The sequence below is a fragment of the Haemaphysalis longicornis genome, unplaced genomic scaffold (genome assembly GCF_048455015.1).
Source record: "Haemaphysalis longicornis isolate Haplotype H1 unplaced genomic scaffold, Haemaphysalis longicornis Haplotype H1 scaffold_1, whole genome shotgun sequence".
NCBI classification, from domain to species: domain Eukaryota; kingdom Metazoa; phylum Arthropoda; class Arachnida; order Ixodida; family Ixodidae; genus Haemaphysalis; species Haemaphysalis longicornis.
The window spans coordinates 38,932,428-38,955,980 of NW_027526203.1; the positions used below are offsets into that span (position 1 = coordinate 38,932,428).

Consider the following 23,553-nt stretch of genomic DNA (forward strand, 5'->3'; position numbering starts at 1 on the left):
TCTACCTGTCTAGTTGCATGTCTAAGAGAACCTTTCACATGAGAGTTGGTAGTGCGCTCATAAAGGTTCACATGCAAAAAATGGTGGGCTGCAAGGTGACGTTGCTGCACATGGTTCTATTGTATGCAGACGATGTCCAAATATCTTTTAAATCATAGGATATGTCAATTAGCTGGCCTGATAAGAATGGATTTAAACTCAATGCGGAAAAAAGTATGTGTGTTGTGTTCTCTAGGAGGCGTGGGATCCAGGCAGGCCTTGACATTGCTTTTAATGTCGTGTCGATTCCCGTCTGAAAGGTCTTGGATGAAAAACTCGCATTCTTTCCTTAAACTTAACAACTGAAACATAAATGCCTAAAAGCAATCAACATTCTTAAAATCCTGTCACACCAGTCCTATGGTGCGGACAAGCAACTCCTGTTACGTATTTTTACCAGCCTGGTGTAGTCTCGATTGGACTGTGGAAGTGTGGTGAATGGGTCTGCAACAAAAACTGGACTAAAATGCTCGACCCAGTGCTGCATCTGAGGCATAGCCTTGCGTGTGGTAGAGCACTGCACGGGCCCGGGACGGCCCGAAAGCCCGAGCCCGACCCGGCCCGCGGGCCGGGCCGGGCCGCCCGAAGTCGATTATCGGCGGGCCCGGGCCGGGCCCGGGCTCAGTTCCGCGGGCCCGGGCTGGGCTCGGGCTCAGTGCCGCGGGCCCGGGCTGGGCTCGGGCTCAGTGCCGCGGGCCCGGGCCGGGCTCGGGATTGAATTCTTAGGCCCGGCCGTTAATAGTTCCGACGTGAAGTGTAGAAAAGAGCATAAAATTGAATATTCTGAGTATACTTTTACACGCTTCTTGATGTTTAGTTGTACAAATTGTTTTAAAAACGTGTTTGGTTAGGGCTGATAGTCACTATAGTGTAACTTTAATGACATTTCATGTACTGCATCAAGATTTTATATTTTGGTGTATAACATATCAAAGATACGGTTACAAGGAATGCCCTAGCGGGGAAGGAATTAAGCCACCCTGGAGCTGTGCACCTATGTCTATGTACGTGTGTTTTAGATGTAGAATCAATCTAAATGCGGCTGCCGTGGCTGGAAATTAAACTCGCGTGCTAGAGAAGCGCCACTGCATAACAACCACTCTAGGGAAAATGTTTCAACGCACGCACATACTCCTGGATTCAAATGGAGAGCAAGAAATTTCATTACCACAAACTTGTGACCGAAACAACCACATGAAGTTGCCAAGAGTCTGGTCATCAAAGGTGATAGTGTCTCTCGTGTAAGAATACGAGCTATTATTACGCCCATGTGGCGTGAACTGCAGATGGTGTGAGCTAAACTACGTGTACTTTTAAACCCTTATTTTTTGCGTTACAATTCAGGGCGTGCTTCTACGGACTAAATGCTCCGTCAGATTTCCCACTACGAAGACACTCGACCAAATATAATAAAGAAATTTTCTTCGACGTCTAAGACAAGGCCTGGTCACACACATGCGGGCCCTCCCTAGGCTCAAAAAAAAAAAAAAAAAGACCGTGCCCGGGCTGGGCGTGGGCTTTAGACGACGGGCCCGGGCCGGGCTTGGGATTGAGACGACGGGCCCGGGCCGGGCCTGGGCTTGAGACGACGGGCCCGGGCCGGGCCTGGGCTAGGCTCACTTATGAATTCCCGGGCCTGGGCCGGGCCCGGGCTCGGTGTTACGGGCCCGGGTCGGGCTCGGGCTTCACAAAGCGGGCTCGGGCCGGGCTCGGGCCTTAAAATCAGGCCCGTGCAGTGCCCTAGCGTGTGGCGCTTTCTGCACTATCCCTGTCCATAGCCTTTACGTAGAGTGTGATAAATGGTCCCTACATCACCAGAGGATATACATGGACTTTCTTTATGCCTCGAAACTGTGCCTACCCGTTTTTTTAATGCGGCCATTAACGACACATCCTCAGAGCAATTTTTTAAATTATCCATCTATGTCCGTGCCTTTCCCTCTCAGAGTGAGAGAACATCTGAACTAGCCGCCATGGCAGCTCCGCCCTGTGTCGTGCAACTTGTCGTTTATTGAAATTAAAAAAAAAATTAATTGCCAAGAGGTGCAACTTTGCGGCACTTGTTGTTTTCACAGGGAAAATATCGGTGTGCAGAAATTTGCAGTGACAAGTCCTAAACTGCTTTCACCGTGTTCTGTACTGCTCATGGTCCCAACTTTCATAAAAGTAGAACCATGAATGTAAGCACTAGCAACTTCGCAGTGGAGGCATATGGAAGTTTTTCGTACATCACATTCTAAAGTCCCTCATTTACATAGATCTTTGAGTGTGGTACGTTCGTTGTCATCGGCAGTCTTCCAGGAACCATATCTTCAATCTTGTTTTTAAAAATATGTCGGCATATGCCTCAAATCTGGAAGACTCTATGCTGGGTTCCAGGACACCGTGTGATCGTTGGCAGTGAGGCCGCAGATCAAATGGCTGCTGCTACTGCACTCACGAATACGGTGGACATAGCAGTACCCTACATGTACCTCCAGACCATGGCTTCGTAAAACATGGCAAGCAGGCTCGAGTCAACAGACAAGCTACAAGTGATAAAACCAAAATGGCCTTAGCTAGGTTATGGATAGACCACAGACCTGTAACACACACTGACCTGCTCACTGGATCTCCAAGACGCCTCTGTAGCAGGTGTGAAGAGGGCCTGTCTCTAATCCCAATCTTCACTCAATACAAAGCACTCGACACAAGACGCACACCTCCCACAGCTATACAGACAACACATTCCGCTACACCCCTCATACTTTTTAGATGACGGCCCCATAGTTTCCTATAAGCACACTTTTCAGTTTATCAGCGATGTCAAGATTTTACACCTCATTTCTTATCATGCATATTGACAACCTAGCCTGGCCCTTTAAACCAGCCAGCTTCATTGCCTTGTGTTTCCATCCACATGGATGTGGGCATGCAGAAGCAATGTCACCTTTTTGTCATGCTCGGAAGAGACTGCACCTGTTGAAAGGGCTCGGTAGGTGCATGTCAACGAAACAGCGACCAGTGATAGTGGGGCTGGTCTCCTTGAGGTGCAAACAGTGCACGCCCAAGATGAAAGAAGTTCGCACCTGCCTTGTACACCCCTGCGACTCCATTGTGTTGCAGCAGCAGCCTTGTGCGGCTGCCATCGCTGAGCCGGCCGCCCCTGCGCTCACCCGTGCCTCCGGAGAAGGGCGCATCGTCGGTGGGGGCAGCAGGGCCCAGCGGCCACGACACCTGCTGCCCGCTGCTGGACGAGGAGATCCTGGACGGGCGCGCTGCCGAGCCGGCCTTCCGCCGGGAGGCCCCTATTGCCGTCCGCAAGCGCGGCCCCCCAGGTGCCCCACTTTCCTTCCTCCCAGTTCCTGGCCAAGCGAGACGAGGGATTTCGGGCAGCAGCAGGGGAGCAGTCTTTAGGGGCTTTGAACACACAGTGCGGGCGAGCAGGATTTGTTACTTACCACACAGCAGGGTGGTCCAAACATAGGATCGTTGTTTGGCGGCCCTTTTCTGATCCGAAATAACTTGTCCAGCATGTTTGGGTGGTCATGCATGCGGTGTGAGCTCTAAAGGAGGAGGCAGTGTCCATGTCACGGAGCAAGAATAAGATAGGAGGGGAAAGGAAGCTTCCTAGCGCGGCCAGGTAATGTCACAAGTGCTCGTCATGCGTTAAGCTAGCGGCGTCTGCTGCGGGTGAAGAAACTGCACGGCCACCGCGATCGGCATTGCACTGCGCAGCCACGGAATGAAGTGCGGCCGCTATCAGTTGGTCCATCAGGTGCCGCTGCCCTCTGCTTCGCCGTCCCAGCTACGAAGCTTGGCAGTCCGCCTTGGTTTCCATTGTGACCTTTTCTGGTCACTCGCCCGCACTTGCCGCAATGGGCCGTCTCGCCTCCTGTATATTGCTGCTCCGTGGAGCACGTACAGTAAAACCTAATTGATGCGGTCTTCACGGGAACCAAAAATGGGCTTTAAAATGAAGGAAACAGGCTTGCTTCATGACCAGATTTGCTAGCAAAGCTTCCTGTTGTCATGCGGAGCAGCACCCCTCAATGCCACATGAATCGGAGTCAACCAGACGCGAGGACAAAAATAGCAGTTGGTCGAGTCTGCATGGCACCAGTTTCTCGCGCGTGCATCACTGATACCGCAGCTCCCATTGGTCTCTTTGCTTGCAGCATGCTTGCTGCTGCAACACGCGCGAGTTATATCCGTTAACAGTTATCACATTTTAAATGAAAATGGGCTGGTATCAATCGTACCAAAATACATTGTCCCTGTGAGGTGTTGTCTGGGAAATTGAAAAAAAAAAAGCTATCCCGAAAAACATGTTCCACAGAATCTTATGTGCTTGAAAAAGTTTGCCAAAGCGTGTGCAGCAGATGCACGGCCCCGTGGCAGCAGTGCTGGCCAGTCGCTGAGCGGGGGCATCTCCACACCCCTTCCTCGCAGCCGGTGTGGAGGGCATCCGGTGGGCCCTGGGCGATGGGGGCCGGCGTGCGGCCAGCACGCTGGTGTCGTCGCGGGTGCACGTGCCGTCGCCCCTGCTGCAGCGGGTGCACGAGCAGCTGTGGCGCGTGGAGAACCCCTTCCGCCACACGGGCCAGTGCTGGGCCCGGCTGGCCGCCGACAACCGGGGGGACGACCCCAAGGAGCGGCCCCCGCCTCCTCCCCCGCCTGCGCAGGGTAGGTGCCCGCTCCCAGCCCCACTGCAGGGGTGTAATATGGGCAGGAGGGACACCAGAAGCGTAGTCAGTGTGTGAACTGCGCGTCTGGTGAATCACTCTATGCATCGCACAAGATTCTGCGATGCATAGAGATGTCGCCCAAAGGTGGCCAAGGCACCGCAACTGCTTCGTGTGTGTTCCTTGATCTTGATTATTTGTTCCAAGTTTGCCTTAAATTGGTGTCCCTGTTATGGGGGACAAAGCAGTCGTTTTAATGCACCGTGCCTGCATTTTGTGTCATGGTCCCTTGAAGAACTATTGTTGCATTGTCGCTTTACTCATTAGCTGCTCCGTTAACCCCCGCACGGGGCACCTTGAGTAATCTTGGTGACGGTGAGTGGCGACACCGCGTACCCCGAGCCCCCCCATACTTAAGCTGTTACCTACCGTGGCGAGAAGTTGAAAGGTGAAGGGTTAGAAGCCGTGAACGGTGGCCGTCGGAGCCCTGGTCAAGCTCCGGCCGATGGGCTCCCTGTCTGTCTATCAGGCTGGGAGCTCCGGGACCTCTTTGACCATCAGGGTAACGTCAAAGAAGAAAGTACCCCAGTTCCCTGCTTTATACTATGTCGCATGGTATTTTCGAAACCCTCTCTTCCAAATGATCGGGCCCCAAAAAGGGCCCGCACCGATGTAATTTTTAAACCTCTGCCCAACATGAAATTTAACACCCCGTACAACTTTCCTCGCTTCTTAGTGATACAATCTAAGAACAAGGAATCTCCAGTTACCTGCAAGTCGGTCTTCTTAATTGCCAAGTTCATTGAGAGTGTAGTTGGCGCGAACTACAAGGCAAAGAAGCTGACATCAGGGGACGTGCTTGTAGAACTATCTACTAAAAAACAATCTGATAGTCTCTTGAACCAGACCGACCTACTTGGCCTTGAAGTAGCTGTAACTCCACACCGGAGCCTTAACAGCTCGCAGGGCGTCATATCCGAGATGGACCTGCTCAATGAAAGTGAGTCTGACCTCCTCGAGGGCATGCGTGACCAGGGCGTTACTGTGGTAAGAAGAATAATGATCAGACGCGATGGAAAAGAAGTAAAAATGAAACATGTGATCTCAACTTTTGAACCGAAGTGTCCTACCGGAGTCTGTCACTGCAGGCTTCCTTCATTGCAACGTACGACCTTACATACCCAACCCAAGCCGCTGCTTCAAGTGCCAGCGGTATGGGCACAGTACTACCACCTGCCGCGGAAAACTGACATGCGCCAAGTGCGCAGGACATCATGACCCTTCAGAGAACTGTGCTTCTAACATATTGAAATGTGCCAACTGTGAACAACCCCACGCTGCATACTCTCGGTCATGTGCTAAATTCAAAGCCGAGAAAGAAATCATAAACATGAAGGTCACCCAGAACATCACCTATCAAGAAGCACGACAGAAACACTCAATGTTTTCGCAAAGGTATGCCGATGCAGCTCGCCGGGGGGCGGAGCGGCGTCCAGTCACGCCGGCCACCCAGTACTGCGAAGCAGACTTGGTGCCGTCCCAGCCCCCCCAGGTGCTGCCCAAGGCAGCCCAACCATCCGACACGACACCTGTGGCGCCCGCAAGTGTTGTGTTAGCTGCGAGTGTGAGGAGTGACGGCTCTGCCGTCAATCCTCCTCTTCCGGCTGCCAGACTGCCGGCGGCCATGGGCGTAGATGTGGTCGGTCCCACGACCACTTCTGTGTCCAACAAACAGTCGGGGACGGCAGGGGCTCCTGCCTCCACTTCGAACATATCCCGAGGTGGAGCCCGCAAGGACTCCATCTCGTCACTGTCACACCACTCAGATGATGACATGGAGGTAACACCGTCTCTGCCAGTGCCAAAGGCGGAAAGAGAACAGCGCACCATGGCGGGGCGCGGCAAAAAGCCACCAGCCACCCGTGTCACAGGCCCAAGTCAGAACTGATAGATAGTATACATCCAGCCCGAGTCCTCATCTACACCAGGTAAAATCTCCTCCCTAAACATTTATGTTAGCACAAAACAAACCACTTCCCAGTCATCTTGAAAGGCATTGATAAAGCCCGTAACAGTTCCATCTGCCATAAAAATTTTTAGGAATCTGGTGCTGATTGGTTAAAATTTAAACAATTATCTCAGCTTTCATACACGTCCTTAAGAGGGACACTGGTCTTAAAACAACTTTTATTTTCAAGTAAACTCTGTGAAACTTGTCAGTCTTGCTGCTTTTTTCCCACTGATTTCAAATATGCCAGTATTTTTTCGGTTGGTCAATTAGTTCCCAAGATAATTAGAGTAATTAGCCGTTTTTGCACCCCACAATTAACAAAACAGTGTTGGTCACAAAACTGTAATCTTTATATTTTCCAATACTATGAACCCTGCTGAATGCAATAATCGAAGCAGTTTTTTGATGCACCGCTTGGAACTAATTTTACGGCTCATTACACTTCGGTGGCACCAGTGGCAAGGAACCATTTTCAGTGCCCATTTCAAACACCGAAGTTTAATGAGCTGTAAAATTAGTTCCAAGCGATGCATAAAAAAACTGTTTCCATTATTGCATTCAGCAGGGTTCATAGTAATGGAAAATATAAAGATTACAGTTTTGTGACCAACACTGTTTTGTTAATTGTGGGGGAAAAAATGGCTAATTATCTCTAATTATCTTGGGAACTAATTGACCAACTGAAAAAATACTGGCATATTTGAAATCAGTGGGAAAAAAGCAGCAAGACTGACAAGTTTCACAGAGTTCACTTGAAAATTAAAAGAAGTTGTTTTAAGACCAGTGTCTCCCCTTAAGCTATTTAGGCATTGACGAAGCCTGTGAACTGGTGACTGCACGCATTCTCCTTGCTGCCGAGGGCTCAATTCCGCAAACATCTGGTGCCACACCTAACACTAGGAGGCCGTGGTGGAATGAAGAGTGTAGGCTTGCACGGCAGGCTCAAAATAAGGCGTGGGGTGTCCTTCGCAGGTACCCCACTACGCAAAACTTGATTTCCTTCAAACGTGCAAAAGCACAAAGAAGACGCATTCGCCAGCAAGCAAAAAGAGATAGCTGGCGCTCTTTCGTAACTTCTATCAACTCGTACACAGATGCAGGCAAAGTATGGAACAGAATTAAAAAGTTTAATGGACGGAAAACACACACCCTACCTTTGGTCAACAGTACAGGCGATACCCTAGAGGACCAGGCAAACACACTTGCGAAATACTTTTCATGTGTATCGAGTTCTGCTCATTACACGAATGCTTTCTTACGACACAAAACATCTATGGAGAAGAAACCGATTCGTGATAACAAAAGATCTGACGAACCATACAACACCGAATTTTCCATAACAGAGCTTTTGGTCGCCTTGGGAACATGTAAGGCTTCAGCGCCTGGGGCAGATAGTATATCATACACAATGATACAATATCTGCACCCAGAAACTCTCCGAACACTCTGCACTTGTTCAACAAAATATGGGCGGCGGGATACTTTCCGAGAGCTTGGAGAGAAGCAGTTGTAGTTGCCGTATTAAAACAGGGGAAAGATGCCTCACTACCTGCCAGTTACCGACCAATAGCTCTGACAAGTTGCTTAGGAAAGGTTTCTGAAAAAATGGTAAATAAGAGGCTAATCCATTTTCTTGAATATAACGGCATCCTGGACAGTTGTCAGGCTGGTTTCCGATCAGGTCGAAGCACAACTGGCCAGCTAGTTGCCTTTGAGTCGTATGTCAAAGATGCTTTTATCCACAAACAGCACTGTCTTTCTGTTTTCTTTGACTTAGAAAAAGCATACGACACAACTTGGCATTACGGCATACTGCTTGATCTCAAGGCATTCGGTGTGTCTGGACATATGCTAAACACTATTGAAAGTTATTTGTCGGAGCGGACATTTAGGGTAAGAGTAGGGACAGTGGTATCAAGAACATACCTACATACAAGAAAATGGGGTTCCCCAGGGTGGAGTATTAAGCTGTACTCTGTTTATAGTTAAAATGAATTCGCTTGGAAAATCATTGCCACCCACAATCTCCTACTCAATGTACGTTGACGACGTCCAAATAAGCTTTAGGTCATGCAATCAGTCCATATGTGAAAGGCAGATACAGTTAGGTGTGAACAGGCTTGCAAAATGGACGGAAGAAAATGGTTTTAAATTGAATCCTCACAAAAGTACATGTGTTTTATTCACAAGACAGCGTGGAATTCGTCGAGAACCCGATGTCACACTGAACGGAGAACGAATTGCTGTCAAGAAAGAACACAAGTTTTTAGGTGTTGTACTTGACGGAAAACTAACGTACGTACAGCACTTAAAGAAACTCAAACAAAAATGCCTAAACACCATTAACATTTTAAAAGTGTTGTCACATCAGTCTTATTGTGCTGATAAAGACTGCCTTCTACGTCTCTTTGTGAGTTTAGTTAGGTCACGTATAGACTATGGAAGTGTAACATACGGGTCCGCGTCTAAAACTGCCTTAAAAATGTTAGACCCAGTGCTACATTTGGGCCTTCGCCTTGCCTCTGGAGCCTTCAGGACAAGTCCAATCCAAAGTCTTTATGTAGAATGCGACCACTGGTGCCTAGAGCACCAGCGTGCTTATACAGCACTCCTCTATACTATTAGGACAATGTCTATGACGAATCACCCATGCAATTCTATTGTGAATGACATCTCATCCGCCCATTTGTATTTAGCGCGCCCGTCGATACGTGCCCCTATGTCCTTGCGTGTCAAAAGCCTTGCAGAGGAAATGGGTGTATCTTTTGATGAGGGCATGAAGACCTCCATCGCCGATGTAGTCCCGCCTTGGGAAATGTCAGCGATTTGTTGCGACACATCCTTTAAACTCATTGATAAGCGCCGTGCACCTCGTGAATTGATCTTACAGCATTTTTTACATTTAGAACACACATATCCATACACCTCATTTTACACGGATGCCTCGAAGTCTGCTTCCGCTGTGTCATGTGCTGCACATGGCCCGGATTTCGCCAGCACAAGGACCTTGAACAGAAATACCAGTATCTTTACAGCAGAGGCTTATGGTATTTTAATCACAGTGGAGCACATTACACAGAACAAAATACAAGAATCAATTATCTACACAGACTCCCTAAGTGTGGTTACAGCACTAGATTCCTTTCAACCTATAAAAAATGTTGTCCTCAATCACCCTTTTTAAACCTCTTGTGACTGCTTATAAATTAAAACTAAAAATACTTGTTTGCTGGATCCCTGGACACAGTGGCATTCTGGGCAATGAAATTGCCGACCAGAACGCCACTTTGGCTGCCCTCCGTAGTGGTGTTGATGTAGCGCAGGTCCCTTACCTTGATTCGAAGCCAGTGATCCGAAGGGGAATCCGTAAATGCTGGCAGAACACATGGGACACATACGCAGACAACAAACTCCACTCAGTAAAACCACACCTAGGAAGGTATGCAACAGAAAAACTAAACAGATTCATTGAAGTATCGATTTGCAGACTACGCATAGGTCACACTTACGCTACCCACGCATATCTCTTGAATGGTGCACTCCCACCAGTTTGCGACAAGTGTGGGGACCGGCTCTCCGTCCTCCATGTGTTAATTGAGTGCACATCCTGCAATGAGGCCAGAAAACGGCATTTCCCAAAAATATATACCTTCAACATTCCACTACACCCTTCACTGTTTTTAGGAGATGAACCTATGTTCACAATCAAATCTCTTTTAAGTTATCTTGCAGAAATCAAGTTTTTAAAGCTCATCTAACCAGTGCGTGACCTTAGAGCCTACGAGCATTGAGCAAGGCCCGATGTTTCCTACGAGGGGCCCGCTCATGTACCACGCTCTTCGGCTCAAGCTACAGTCATGTTCTATCCATAGTCCCCTTCATCTGCCATCATGAACATCTCCATGTTTTAGTCTTCGGGCCGTCTACACCCATATATACAATATTTTAAGATATATCATACTCATTTCATACATATTTTAAGCACAAACATGACTATTGAAAGACCAGATAACATACTTCTGGCGCTCTTTGGTCTTAGAAACCCTTGCGCCAATAAACCACAAACATACATACATACATACATACATGCTCCGTTAACGCCTGGTTAACATGATTGCACTTCTTCAAAGGAGGTGGATATCGCTGCCCTAAACAATTTGCGATATCACACAAGAGCAGATGGGCACAAGTATGCAAAAAAAAAGGTGCAAGCTGTCACAGATAGCTTGTGTTCGTTGCCACTTTTGACATTGCTTGTGTAGCTTCGGCATGAATTTGTCACAAAAGGAGGCTGTTATTTCTAAGCAAAGTGAGCACGCAACAAGCACGAGTGCAGTCTTCCTGTTTGAACCAAAACCCCATTTGCCTCTGGTGTACCGTAATAAAAATTACACCATCTTCCCGAGGGGAACCCTGAGGTGATGCGAAACATCGCAGAGTTACAATCCAATCCAATCTAATCCAAGCCAAGCCAACCCAATCGAATCCAAATTCAATGCCCCTCGCGAGAGAGTGGTCGCTATCGGAGAGGAGAGGGGGTGAGCGGCAGAGAGCGCAGCTGGCGCGGCGAGGAGAATGGGGGAGGGGTGGACGCCGACAACAACGCCGGATGGATGCAGGGACAAGGCAAGTGAATGAGATGCGTCGCATCTAAAACACAGCGAGTATGCACTCGCCTTATAAGGAGTCTTAAGTCATACCCCACCTTGTATTGGAAGCTCGGTATAGCAATATGGCGATTTTGGTGTTGGTTTCCGCCTTTCAACCATTTCCAAGCTTCCAGAAGGCCCAACAACACTGCTAAAAATGTAACAAAGATTGCAGATAAAATGTATAAAATTTTACACATATGCAGGGTGCAGATAGTAATTAACGAGTTTCAGCAGCTGCAAGTGTATGGAATAGCTCGCAATACAGCAGAGGCCATGGCAGCACACGTCTTTGACTACGCCAACAAGCTGAGCCAGCAGTAACTGCTTCAATCCAGTAGTACCCACTAAAGTTGTAAACAAATCGGGACGCCATTTCGCATTGGCGTCCCGGGCATGACAAGCCAACTACAGCCGCTAGACGTTTGCCTTAAGCCTTTTAAGGCACACTTCAGACGGCTGTACAATGAATGGATGGCGTCCGATAATGTGGCCCTGACACTGTCGGGACGTCTAAAGCAGGCGTCCCCGCCTGTGCTCGCCCAGTGAGTGGTCAACGCATGGGCAGCGATCCCCAAAGCCATGGTGTGGCATTTCTAATACACTTGAGGAACCGAGAATGCTCACCTCTGAGTGCGGGAGTGATAAGGAAGATCCAGATACCCCCACCTCTGAGGTCGACAGTTTCCAAGTTTGTCTGTCGTCTTGCTCCAAATAACTTTGTGCACAAATAATTAATGATTACTTGTGTTCCAAACTGCACCCTCGCCCTATAATCATGACCGCCTTATAATGGAATAAATACGGTAGTCAGTTTTCTGAGTGCGGGCGTACAAATGTTAAAATTTTTGAACACAAATCAAGTAGGAATAAGGCAAGAAAGTGCCTTCAAATATGGGCGTAGTAATTAAGGGGCGACACTCGCCTTTAAATGAATTTCTTTCATAAATGCATTTATTATAATGAAAATCACTGTGCGTGTGTATATGTGTATTTCTATATGTAATTAGCTTTCAAGTGGCATAATTTTTGTTATAAAGAAAATACTGAAGCATAATTACATTTTCTTTCAGGCCGTTAAGGGCACTTTAGTCAAGTTTTTTTCACCAACTGTATTGATTTGTAGCTTGTGACCTGCCATGCACACTGATGCTATTGTATTTCTGTAAAGATAGTTCATTAAATAAAATTAGCCTTCTTAGTGTTCCTAATTATAAAATTCAGAAAATTAGTTAGAAAATTTATTGAGCTAATATTATTACTCATAACATTTACTTGAGGCACATTGAGCCAATAAAAATAGCATCAGCGTGCATTTCATTTCATCCTGATTTCAATGGTGTAACGGTTATAAGAATCGTTTAATAAACACAGTTCCTGGAGTACCATGTGACGGCGTTCGAATTTTTTAGACATGGCTGACACAGGCAAGAGCGTCTGCCGCTGTGTTGTAGTGGTTCCATCCTAGCTTCCTGTTTCTAAGGGCGGTGGTTCGAGTGTGGCTATTGCCTCCATTTTTTTTACATCACAAGTTTTAGTAATAATTTTCATGTCTTAGGTTAGTTTTTGGTGTTTTAAGGGATTTTTTCTGTCTGTTAGGTTATGTTGTGTTCGTTTACGTTATGTTAATGGAAGGCGAAGTAATGCCAGATGCGGCATTTTTTAATCGAAAAGCTGGTGGACGTCGCTTTAATGGAGTGCTTGTAATACCATCGGATGGCACTCTAGTAGGCATGGAACTTGGCAAAAAAAGTGAAGCTGAGAAGATGCAGTTGAAGGTTCACTACAAGTGAGTCTTTTCTATTGAGCATGGGAAAGCCTCAGCATATAGGTTGCTTTTTGCTCAACACGAGCATACCAAGTTTGCTGAAATCAGTTGATGAAGAAATGATGAAATCTTTTGTATTACAGATGGCACTAGTCGTTTATGTTCCTTGCTGCTGGCAGCGTGCCGTCACTCGTTGACAACCAGGGCTGAGGTGCTGGTCGAGTACCACAGCTGTAAATGTTTGTTACTGCGTTATTTTTTGCAAGCAAATTGGCTCCATGTAATTCACTTCATGTGCTAGTGGCTTGCAACGAAGGGGCTTGTAACGGAATGCACCCACTGTTCTGTGGGACTTGGCTAGGTGGGATAACCACGTTTTTGATTTAGTGTACTCATATGCAGGAGTGAGACAGCTGCGCATATTGCACAAATTTGATACAAATTTGTTTTCCTGCACCAGGCTGCTCCAAAAGCTTGAAAATTGCAAAAATTGCGCCAAACTTCTACAAAACAGTCAAGAGCCAAGGATTTTAACGCTCCCGTAAGTTTCAGTGGGGGAAAATGCATGGAGGAAAGAAAAGGTTCCATGGGAAAAATGCGTACTGACGGCATAATTTTCCAGAACACCCCGAGGTGATGCTGTTTGTAAAGGTTTAATTGATTCATCACTAAATAAAAAACCTGCATAAAATTGGCCCCGAGATAGTTTTTTTATAAAGTCACAATGTCGGGTGGCACATGTTATATTCTGGGCATTTTTAAAGTTTTCCCATCGAAAACCATGGCAAAGTCCAGTAGAAAAAATACTTGTGTACTGAGGCGACAAGCTGCTTGTGCAAGTTGATGAAAAAAAACCAGCAATTTTTGGAGCGCCATATTCTCCGGAATGACATTACTGGGCACCGCCATCTTGGTGAGGTGAAGATTGGAAAACATGGCAGTTGGGCAAAGCAGTTGCTCGTGGTTCAGGCAGAGTGCTCTTCGCCGATTTCTACTGTGGTTTTGGTTATGGGGGTGGCTTGGTTTACATTCAGCAGGGGTGGAACAGCTGCGCCATTGAGCACCAAACGTGTTTACGTGCGCCATCCTGCGCCGAACTGCCCCTGTTGCGCCAAACCCACCTGAATTAAGGGGGGAGGCTGCCCTTGACATATAAGTTTTTTGTTTCTTAAGATATCTGAATGAAATTTTCAGGGTATTGTTGTAGCATCAACATTAGAAAAGGTGCAAAGTTTCATCGAGCTACGGAGGTTAGTTCTCAAGTTCTGAGGGTATACCACGGTGGTTTGTATGGGCTTCTTATCCCAGTCCTGGAGAATTAGCCAAGCGTGCTGCGACTGTGAAATTCATTATGGTTATTCCTGAATATGTGCCTCAGGGCAAGACAGAGCCCTTTTTCTAAATTTTTCACCGGAAAAATTTCAGCACAGCACTAAAATTAGTGTTGCTGATCATACATGCAAACATGATTTTATTTTGATTTTTTACAAAATCAAGAGACAAAAATTTTCAGAAAACGGGCTTGTCTTGCCCTCGGAAATTTGTTAAGGAACAGAACAAAGAAAACGGGATGCAAATCTGACAAGCACTTGAGATATCACTGGGATAAGCAGTCACAAAAGGGAAAAAGTTCATTTTGAGAAAACGGCCTTCAAAGTTTGTGTACACATCTTCACTTCTAGAAGGACCCCGGAGTACAGCTAGAGGGGTCTTGGCGCACTGTCTTCCTTCTCTGTTGCTTTTCCATCTTTTTCTTTAGTTTTCTGGCCTTGTTCATGTGCAGGGCGTCTTTTTCAGCAGCTCGCTGGAGGGCTAGATGGCCTGGTGTGATGAGCCCCACAGACGCGGATATTTCTCGAGTAGCCCTGTAGCAGCCCGCATTGTACCTCAGCATGGCTTCATGCAGTGCTGTCTCGACAGCAATCAATGAAACATGCTGCATGGGCATCTGGGACCACAGGACTACTTGCATTTGCGCTAAGCGAAACTTCCCACCTTGGCAGGCACAGGGTAGGGCTCTGCGGCTTGGAACTTCCTCTGTGTCGCCGACATAGCACCAAGTTCGTTTTGAACAGCGGCACGTTGTCTGTTCGCTGCCTCGACCTCCTCGAGTGTCAGGAAATGTGTCTCCAAGTGAACTGTATGCGACACGTTCCCGCCTGTCAAGGTTGAGGCTACTCCGAACTATTGAAGTACATCAGCGATTGTGAGCACGGCAAAAAACTAAATAAACGAAGTAGAATGAGCGGACAAGCGAACGAAAAGGTGGTAAACAGTGAGGCAGAACAACAAAGGAGCGGCGAAAAGCAGACGATGGCACAGGGAATCTGGTGGATGCGAGCGGCGCAGGCCGCCGGCCGGGAAGAAGCACGCGTCATCACGCGCAGCAGCCAATAGCATTCGCACGTCAGCTCGCTTGCCAGAGCAGCGCGCGCACGGTCCAATCGTAGCTTCGCACACGGGTTGCGGGAAACTTGAAAGCACTGCAAGTCCCCCGATCACAAGCGTATCACGCCTAGGCCACGCCTCGGCCACCAGCAGTAATGGCAGCAAAAAAAAAAAGCACAAGAATCCACAAACAAAGCAAGATAAAAATGGCGGCTCTACGGAAAGCGGCATGGCGGCTGCGTTCGCGCGAAATTTGGGTCCGTTTCGCGTTTGCTCGCTCCTCGGGAGATACCGCGGCATTTTTACAATGAACTAGGAGCTGATAATTTCAGAAAAGCTAGTTTATGACATGTACAACCCAAATACATGGTTTTCCAAAATCGCTTATTTCGCGGTTTTTTTTTGTTTTGTTTTCAAAGGCCGAGGGACGCGGGTCTTAAAATGGTCGAAAATCGCGAGAAAATGCATAAAAAAAAAAAAAAAACATTTTTGAAGTCTCCATATCTTCAAGCACCTACTATAAAAGTTTCACCGCTGAATTTGGTCGGGAAAGATCTTAAAATCGACTTTGTAAACTCAGTGGGAGCCGCAAAACGTTGAGAATCGGACTAAAAATCTTGAACTTCGCGCGCAGTACACTCGAAGCAGACTGCCGGTAGCGGCCATCTTGGGCTAGCCTTGTAGCTGCTTTGTGCGTATTTTGCGCTATGTCAAAATGGCGTTCCATGAGGAGAATGAGCGTTACCGCCGATTTTGCGAAGATCATTTACGAGCTGCTGATTGGCAGGAGCACGCGCGCTCAAGGCAAGCCCCCCCGTTCCGCGTCTCTTATTGGCCGGTGTGGTTGAGCCGCTTTTTTTTTTTTTTCATTTTGTTTTTGCAGGCGTGCATCTGCCACCACAGTATTTTCAATTCGGGTTTGTTTTCTCTGCCATTAGTGTTTGTCGTTCTGTCACGTCTTTTTGTCTCGTGCCGCAATGCTTGGAGACCTTTACCTCAACGATTTACGTGCTGCAAGTGCACGAAAAGACGACAAACACGCCGTAAACGGCGGTGCCAGGAACGCCTGTTACGTGCGAATCTGGTCCGAGAAGCGCCGCGTGGAAACGTCCGGATTTAGTTAGCTGTTGTGCTTTGGTCTTATTTAGAAAAAAAAAAGTTGGCAGCACAATATGTTTGTGCTTTTCATTAGTTTGCATAGACGTTAAAGAAAGTGCAAAGTAGCAAGTACCATTTGTGAAGTTCAGCAAAAAGTGTAGTTTTCCAGCGCTGTTTGCAAAGGTTCTCGTTACCTGCATAGAGCTTTTCCGGTTATTTTTGTGGTACGGTCGCATTCTTGTTTTTTTTTTTTTTCCCTTGAGGAACAGAGGGACACGGTGCTTCTTATATTGTGGCTATGCTGTAGTAAGTTAGAAACTAGAGATGTATATCTCTCTATCTTATTTTGCGACATCATGCTCTGCCTTGCGGAGGGTTTCATTATCTGACTTTTGGCCTAGGATGATAAGACTGGTATCATTTCATTTGCAATAAATAGATCAAGCAGGTAAAGCTGTTTATATCACTCTGGCATTGATCGCCAAATTGAGGTCCACCTGCAGCTCTCCAGTTTCTTATTTTGTGAGATCACGATCTTCCTTACGGGATGTTTACTTATCTTACTCTTGAGCTAGGATAACAAGACTGGTATAAATTGGTCTAGCAGGTGATGCTATTTATATCACTGAAGTGTTGATCACCAAAGTGCATATCGCCTACAGCCTTGCTGTAGGGTGGAGATGTATTGTAGGACAAAGTCTAGTTCTGGGTGGCTGCTGTGCTTTAAAAGTCTCATTGATTGAACAAAAATAACAACACGGGGTTTGACTAACACATGAAAACACACTGAGAGAAAAAGTCAAAGAGGATATACAGTGTCTGAAGTTTAACAGTAGAAAATTTAATTTACCTTCAAAATTTGTATGGTATTTGTGTAAATTTGTCAGTCTTTCCAGAGTTATCCTTGTCACATACTTGGTGTGCTTTTTTTCGTAAAGAACAGAGCTTCAAAATGATGCAAATTATATTGTTGGAGCTATGCCATAGCAAAAGGTACCATGACCTGAACTTTCAAATGCATTTTTCTCAGTTTCTTTTTTTGCAAGACCATGCTCTGCCGTACGAAGGGCTTTGTAATGTTGTTCTTGGGCCAGGATTACAAGACTGGTACCATTGAATTCGTACTGAACTGATCTAGCAGGTGACACTATTTTTATTACTGTTATGCGCACCTATTTGCAAAAATGGGTAAAGATTAGACAATTTTATACGAATTGGTGATATTTAATGTTCACCTCCTTCATGCATTGCAAAAGTCTTCAAAATGAGTAAACATAGCATAGCCTGGCAGAGCAGACCTTTTTCATTATATCCGTACTTTATATCCGCGAAATTGCTCTAAACCCCCGTAAGGACTGCCTCAATAAATAAATTTTAGAACATTGCATTTCATGAACAAATAAAGCTATGTTATAACTAATTACATATTTGAAATCAGTGTAGAAGCTCATCAAGGCTGCTAATTTTTATCTATCTGGCACTAAAAATTAAAAAAAGAAAAAATGTCTAGAGACCCACCTCTGCGTGATACGACCGCCATGATGCCCAGCGCCCGAAAACTTGGCTGAACATTGTGTTTTTAGTTTCATCAATGCGTTAATGGTTTCGGTTTCATCAAGACTATGAGCAGCTATCGAACTTGGCTTTGGCTTAGCCATAAGGCAGCAGGCAGTACGCGCCGTCTGTTTGAAATTTTGTGTTGCATTGGCATGGTTGTGTTTGCCGGTGTCGGCTGCTACGCCACAATCAATGAAAAATGGCCAAAAGTAAAATGTTTTTGTGTCTCATCACAAATAGAATAATATCCGCAAGACAGGTTATAGTTTATTGGAGGGTTAACATCAATTTAGTCACCCATTTTTGGTGATCCTAGCTTTGCTCCCCGCCACTTTGCATTGCTGCATGTATTGAACAAACAGGGTCTTGGACACTTTGCCCTCGCTTGTTAATTCAGTGCACTTTTACTTTGAGGTATCTACTCATTTTCTCCCGTAAACTTGAAACGGAAATGAATTTGAAACTTGAAATGAACTTTCTGCTAAACGGAGGGATGCTGGTTCCCTTTGCCCCCCCCCCATGGTTTTCTGTATTGAGAAAAGAACAAAGAAACTTCAATTCAATTCAATTCAACTTTGGGGTTAGCTTTGCTTAACAAGGGATGGTCTAATATTAATAGGTGCTTCTGACACGCTCTAGTTAGGTACGTTGTCCGCGGCGAAAGTTTGTAGACTCTTGAACCCCTGGGGAGGGTGAAGAAAAAGCCATGTTCAGCTTTCCACGCACGGAAACCGCTGTTCGATAGAAAAAACGCAAGCAAACACCTTGTTTTACGGAATGTCGCCGTGGGGCCGCATAAACACTGCCGTTTGCTGGACACGAAGCAAGGCCTGTTATCTGATCCCTTTCGACTCTTCGCGTGAGGTTTGGCCTTCGAATGATAATAATGCAACGCACTGGCTGGGGCCGAAGGTAGATGATTTCGCATTTTGTAAACCTCCAGATATAGTACAAGAACTGCGTTCCTGGTTTAGAGTAGGTTCTAGTGCATGGTAGAGCACCTGAGAATAGTATTAGATAGATAAGGTACTTCGCAGGGGACTTGCACAGCGGCCTGTACGGAGATTAGGGAGGCACTGTAATGCTGTGAAATGGTGTTACAGTCGAATCCTGCTACAACGAAATTGACGGGACGTGCAAAAAATTTCGTTGAAGCAAAAATTCGTTGAGGCGAAATCTGCCCCAATATACCACGGAAAAGCCAGAAAAATAGCCCCGTATGTTTCCGCATCATTGGCAGCATAATACAATGTTTACAAAAAGGAGTGACACGCAATAACTTCATGTTTATTCGGATAACAAACATACCAATGGTTATGTTTTTTCACTGCACACAAAGAACGCGTCACGGAGGGGGGTGAAGAAATGCAGGCACAAAACATATTGCTGTACAACAAGGCGTGTCCACCGAGCTGATTACTTGCAGATAGCTGCTAGATCGTCGGAAGCCCCCCTCTCACTTGTGGCAGGAGCAGTGCCGTTATCTTATCCTCTGACCGGCATGGCAGCTACTGACCTTGGCAGGCAAGACGCGCGCGCTTGCATTGAACAGCACCGCGCGCTCGCAACTAAGATAGGATGATTGGCTTCAAGACCGAACACGCAAACATGATTTTTGCTCTTGGCTATGAAGAATGGTAGAAGGAAAACGGCAAGGACAGCTGCTCACAATGCATACATGACAGCGCCGCGCCAGCAGCGGAGCACATTTGTGCGATTTCAACTGGATACGGATTGGCTGTAGCTCCGGCTTGGCGAACCGGCCTGCCGCCTCATGTAAAGACAAGACGGCCAGCCACATCGTTATCACCATCAAACAATAGTGTCCGCCTATGACTTTATTTTTGTTTTGGGTGGCAGTGTGGGTGCACCGCGCATGTATTCGGTGAAACTAAGTGTCCTGAATGTATAAAAAGTTACAGACAGCTGGCGCTATGCTTATTTTATTTTAAAATAATTGTTCAAACTCAGCCCAAATCATCGAAAATTTCGTTGAAGCGAAAGCAAGCCTGACAAATGGTTCGTTGTGGCGAGGACTTTGTTGCATTGACTTCAATGGCTAGCTAACGGGGAATTGTAAATATTTCGTTGAAGCTGAAATTTCGTTGAAGCGGAGTTCGTTGTAGCGGGGTTCGACTGTACATCTCCTCCAAATGGCAATTCTGGCTGCTCCAATCCTGCTCCAAAAATGCCTTTCTGGCTGCTCCAAGCCTGCTACAAAAGGCACTTTTGCCTGCTCCCAGGACTGCTCCCAAACCCATGGACCCTGTTCCACCCTGACATTCAGTCGTTGGATCTGTTGCGGGAAGTTGTGAGACTCAAAAAACGGGAGTTCATCAAAAACTACCTGGTGCCCACGAATTCACTGTTTCGGCCTTGAACGCGAGGCACAGTGCATGCTTGAAGTGAAATTCTGGACTGTCACAACAGCGGTCTTGCAAGCAGCATGAATGGGATGATCAACACTACAGAAGTGGCGGCGCAGGCTACATCTCGGCAAAATGTTCAAGCAGTGTCCGATAGTAGGACGGGCTATTACTGCAAGCTAGTAATAATGGTTCACCTATCTGAAGTGAAATTTAATGCCAAAAGGGAGGTGGCTAAACATAGCAATGTTACTCAAATTACGATCGTAGTGAATGTGCAACATGGGGATATAAATGGGAGGGCTGGTGGGGTGCGGTGGTCGTCACCTCGCTTTGCGCAACTTTTGCCGTGGCTCTGCACTTGTGCGTAAAGCCGCATGTGGGATTAAAAATAATAATTTCGGCGATCACATGATAGTAAAATGCCTTACGATTGCTTAGTTTTTCAATTCAATATTTTCAATAGCCCTCCACGCTATCCATGCATAGAGCCTAAATTTAAAAATGGTTTGTAAAAAGGTAGTGCAGTTCGTACCTTGTGATACCCTGGTACAAAAAAAAAACTATTGAAAGGTGGTTTCAGCGGTATGTACGTTCAAAACCGATTAAAAAGTGCACTCCCCCCCTGAGTTGCCAAAAATTTGATTTTTTAGGCTTCTAAGGTGACGATAAATGTCGTCCTTCTGCTCCAAATCAAGGTTCTTCTGCTCCAAAATCGAGATTTTGCTGCTCCAAAAACTGCCCCAAATCTGATTCAGCTGTCTCACCCCAGCATATACCATGTCACCACTTCACAATGTGCACGGTGCGATCATTTATCATTCTCAAATCGCTCGTCTACTGATGGTAACCTGCCGATGAAGCACGCGTCGTGATGCGGGCTGGCTCGCCGCGGCATCGTTGATAACAGAATGAACATGCTTCTTGCGTGGTCTGCAAGTGACCTGTTCCCCCTTATAATTTTTGTCTATATGCTGCCGATCTAAAGAGGTACCCTAGTGCAGCCTCGGGTGTAATATCGCCGACGCTATCGTCTTGGCAGCCCGTGGGTGCGCAAAGTGTGCCTTCATCCTGGCGTGGTGAAATATGTTGTCGCCAGGCACGCTGTCGGCAACCTTTTAGGTGCTTTCTAATAGTGCTCGTTCTTTTCTTCAAGTTATCGATGGATGTATTCACTTTGTTTTTACATAGTGCGGGGCTTTTGCTGGTCCTTGTAGGAAAGAGTACATGCGTTGTTGCACTGTGATGAAGGTGCTGGGCAGACGACCCATGGCGCCCAGCCAATCAGATTGCGCCTGTGTGGTCACGTGCAGTCAGTAGCCGGTTGGGTGGTGAGTTCCATCTTTTTTCTGCCCCAGTTTTCCTTGCAACCAAAGCGGTTTTGGCAGGGAATTGAAAGTGAAAAGCCCCAAGATGCACGTTTTGGCACGTAGAACCCGAGCGGCGAGTCATTAAAAAAAATGCTCTTTTCGCATCGAATCTTGGTCGATTTTACCAGTTGTCAGGGTCAAATACATACTCCTGGGCCAGGACATTTGGCTGGCCAGAAGAAAAATAGCTGTACTTTCCGAAAATGGAGATGTTAAAAACAATTTTTTTTGACAAATTTCGCCATTCTAAGACTCGCGTCCCCACTTAAAAGATGCAAAACATAAAGTAACAATAGTTTTATTACCCTCCCAAAATAAATTGTTGCATAAATAGATAAATGGGAGTAATGCACGATTGTAGGGAATGATCGTGCAAAATTAAAAGCTAACTGCTCAATGTGTTCAGAAACTGTGCACTTCCTATGCTCCCTCACAACACTTCTTCAGGAAGAAAAAGAAAGAAAAGCGCAAGAGCTTTCTTCACACAAGACGAGCCATTTATGGCTTCAAGAAATTCATTTATTATTGCGCTTGGGCAGCTGTCACCTCCTTCAAATTGCAACATACCGTAATTACCCGATTCTAACGCGCACCTTTTTTTCCGGAAAAATAAGCCGAAAAATTGCATGCGCGTTAGAATCGGATACGAAACCGAAACTGCCGAAACAGCGGAAATTTCGTCCCACCCATCGCCATCGCCGTCTGAAGATGGCGCCAAAGCCTTTAGCAATATTTTTTCGAACGCAGGAAGCCTAGGCGCCTAGGCTTTTCTATCGGCGTTCACACAAATCGTCAAATCATTCCACTTGTGCGCTTGATAACAGCAATGGCAGCAGCGGCTCTCGTGCGTTCAAAACGAGTGGTCGGCTGAAGCGTGCGCCTCGGGAGAAACTCGCAGGATGGGCGTGCGAGGCAAGGGGCCACAATCCCATCGACCATGGTTGAGCGTTCGTTCAGAAGTGCGGCATCGCGAACGCGCTCGACGGCACCGAGGACGAGATGTTGTGGTCAGCGGAGAGCGACGAGGAGCGAGATGAGTGAGATTACTTCGGGAAATAAATCGCCCGTTTCTCTCGCATTTGTTTTTCTTGCTCACAAAGTTCCGTGCGTGTTACAATCGGAGGTGCAAGTTTTTCGTTTTTTTTGCCAGGAAAATCGGGTGCGCGTTAGAATTGGGGGTGCGTTACAATCGGGTAAGTACGGTACTGTATGGCAAATGCACATCAATGTTGGGGTGCTTCCAAACTCGCGTAAATAAGACTTCGAAAAATAAACAACGAATGTTCAGCGAGAGGCTGTTAGGGGGCGACAGTCTTTTTACTTGTAGAAAGGGGCATACTGCACAGTACTGCATGAGCTGTCCCTAAAAAAGTGGGTTCATTATGCGTGTAAATACGGTCCGCGACCATGTAGTTATGCCTTTAGGAGGATGCGTGGCAAACATATACCGTATTTGCAAGATTCTAACGCGCCTTTGATTGTATCGTGCAGGTAAGTTTAGTTACGAAAAATTGAAAAAAAAAAAAATGCTGATTCAATCATGCTGTTGTGAAAGACATGATAGCACGTACTTGGCAGAAGACATTTTGACGTCCACAACGGTGGACTTCATAAGCTAGCTTATCCAGCAATTGCAAAGCATG

General features: G+C 46.5%; 1 protein-coding gene across 2 annotated transcripts in view; it reads left to right on the forward strand.

The window, feature by feature from the left end:
- Positions 1 to 23,553, forward strand: part of LOC144175974 (AN1-type zinc finger protein 4-like) — a 77,154-nt gene that overhangs the window by 36,147 nt on the left and 17,454 nt on the right. Inside the window, exons 13-14 of one of the 2 annotated variants that reach the window (XM_077705059.1) lie at positions 3,145 to 3,356; positions 4,471 to 4,704. In XM_077705059.1, coding sequence (XP_077561185.1) covers positions 3,145 to 3,356; positions 4,471 to 4,704 — 446 coding nt within the window. The remainder of the gene's footprint in view (positions 1 to 3,144; positions 3,357 to 4,470; positions 4,705 to 23,553) is intronic. The other variant, XM_077705060.1, reaches the window with a different exon arrangement.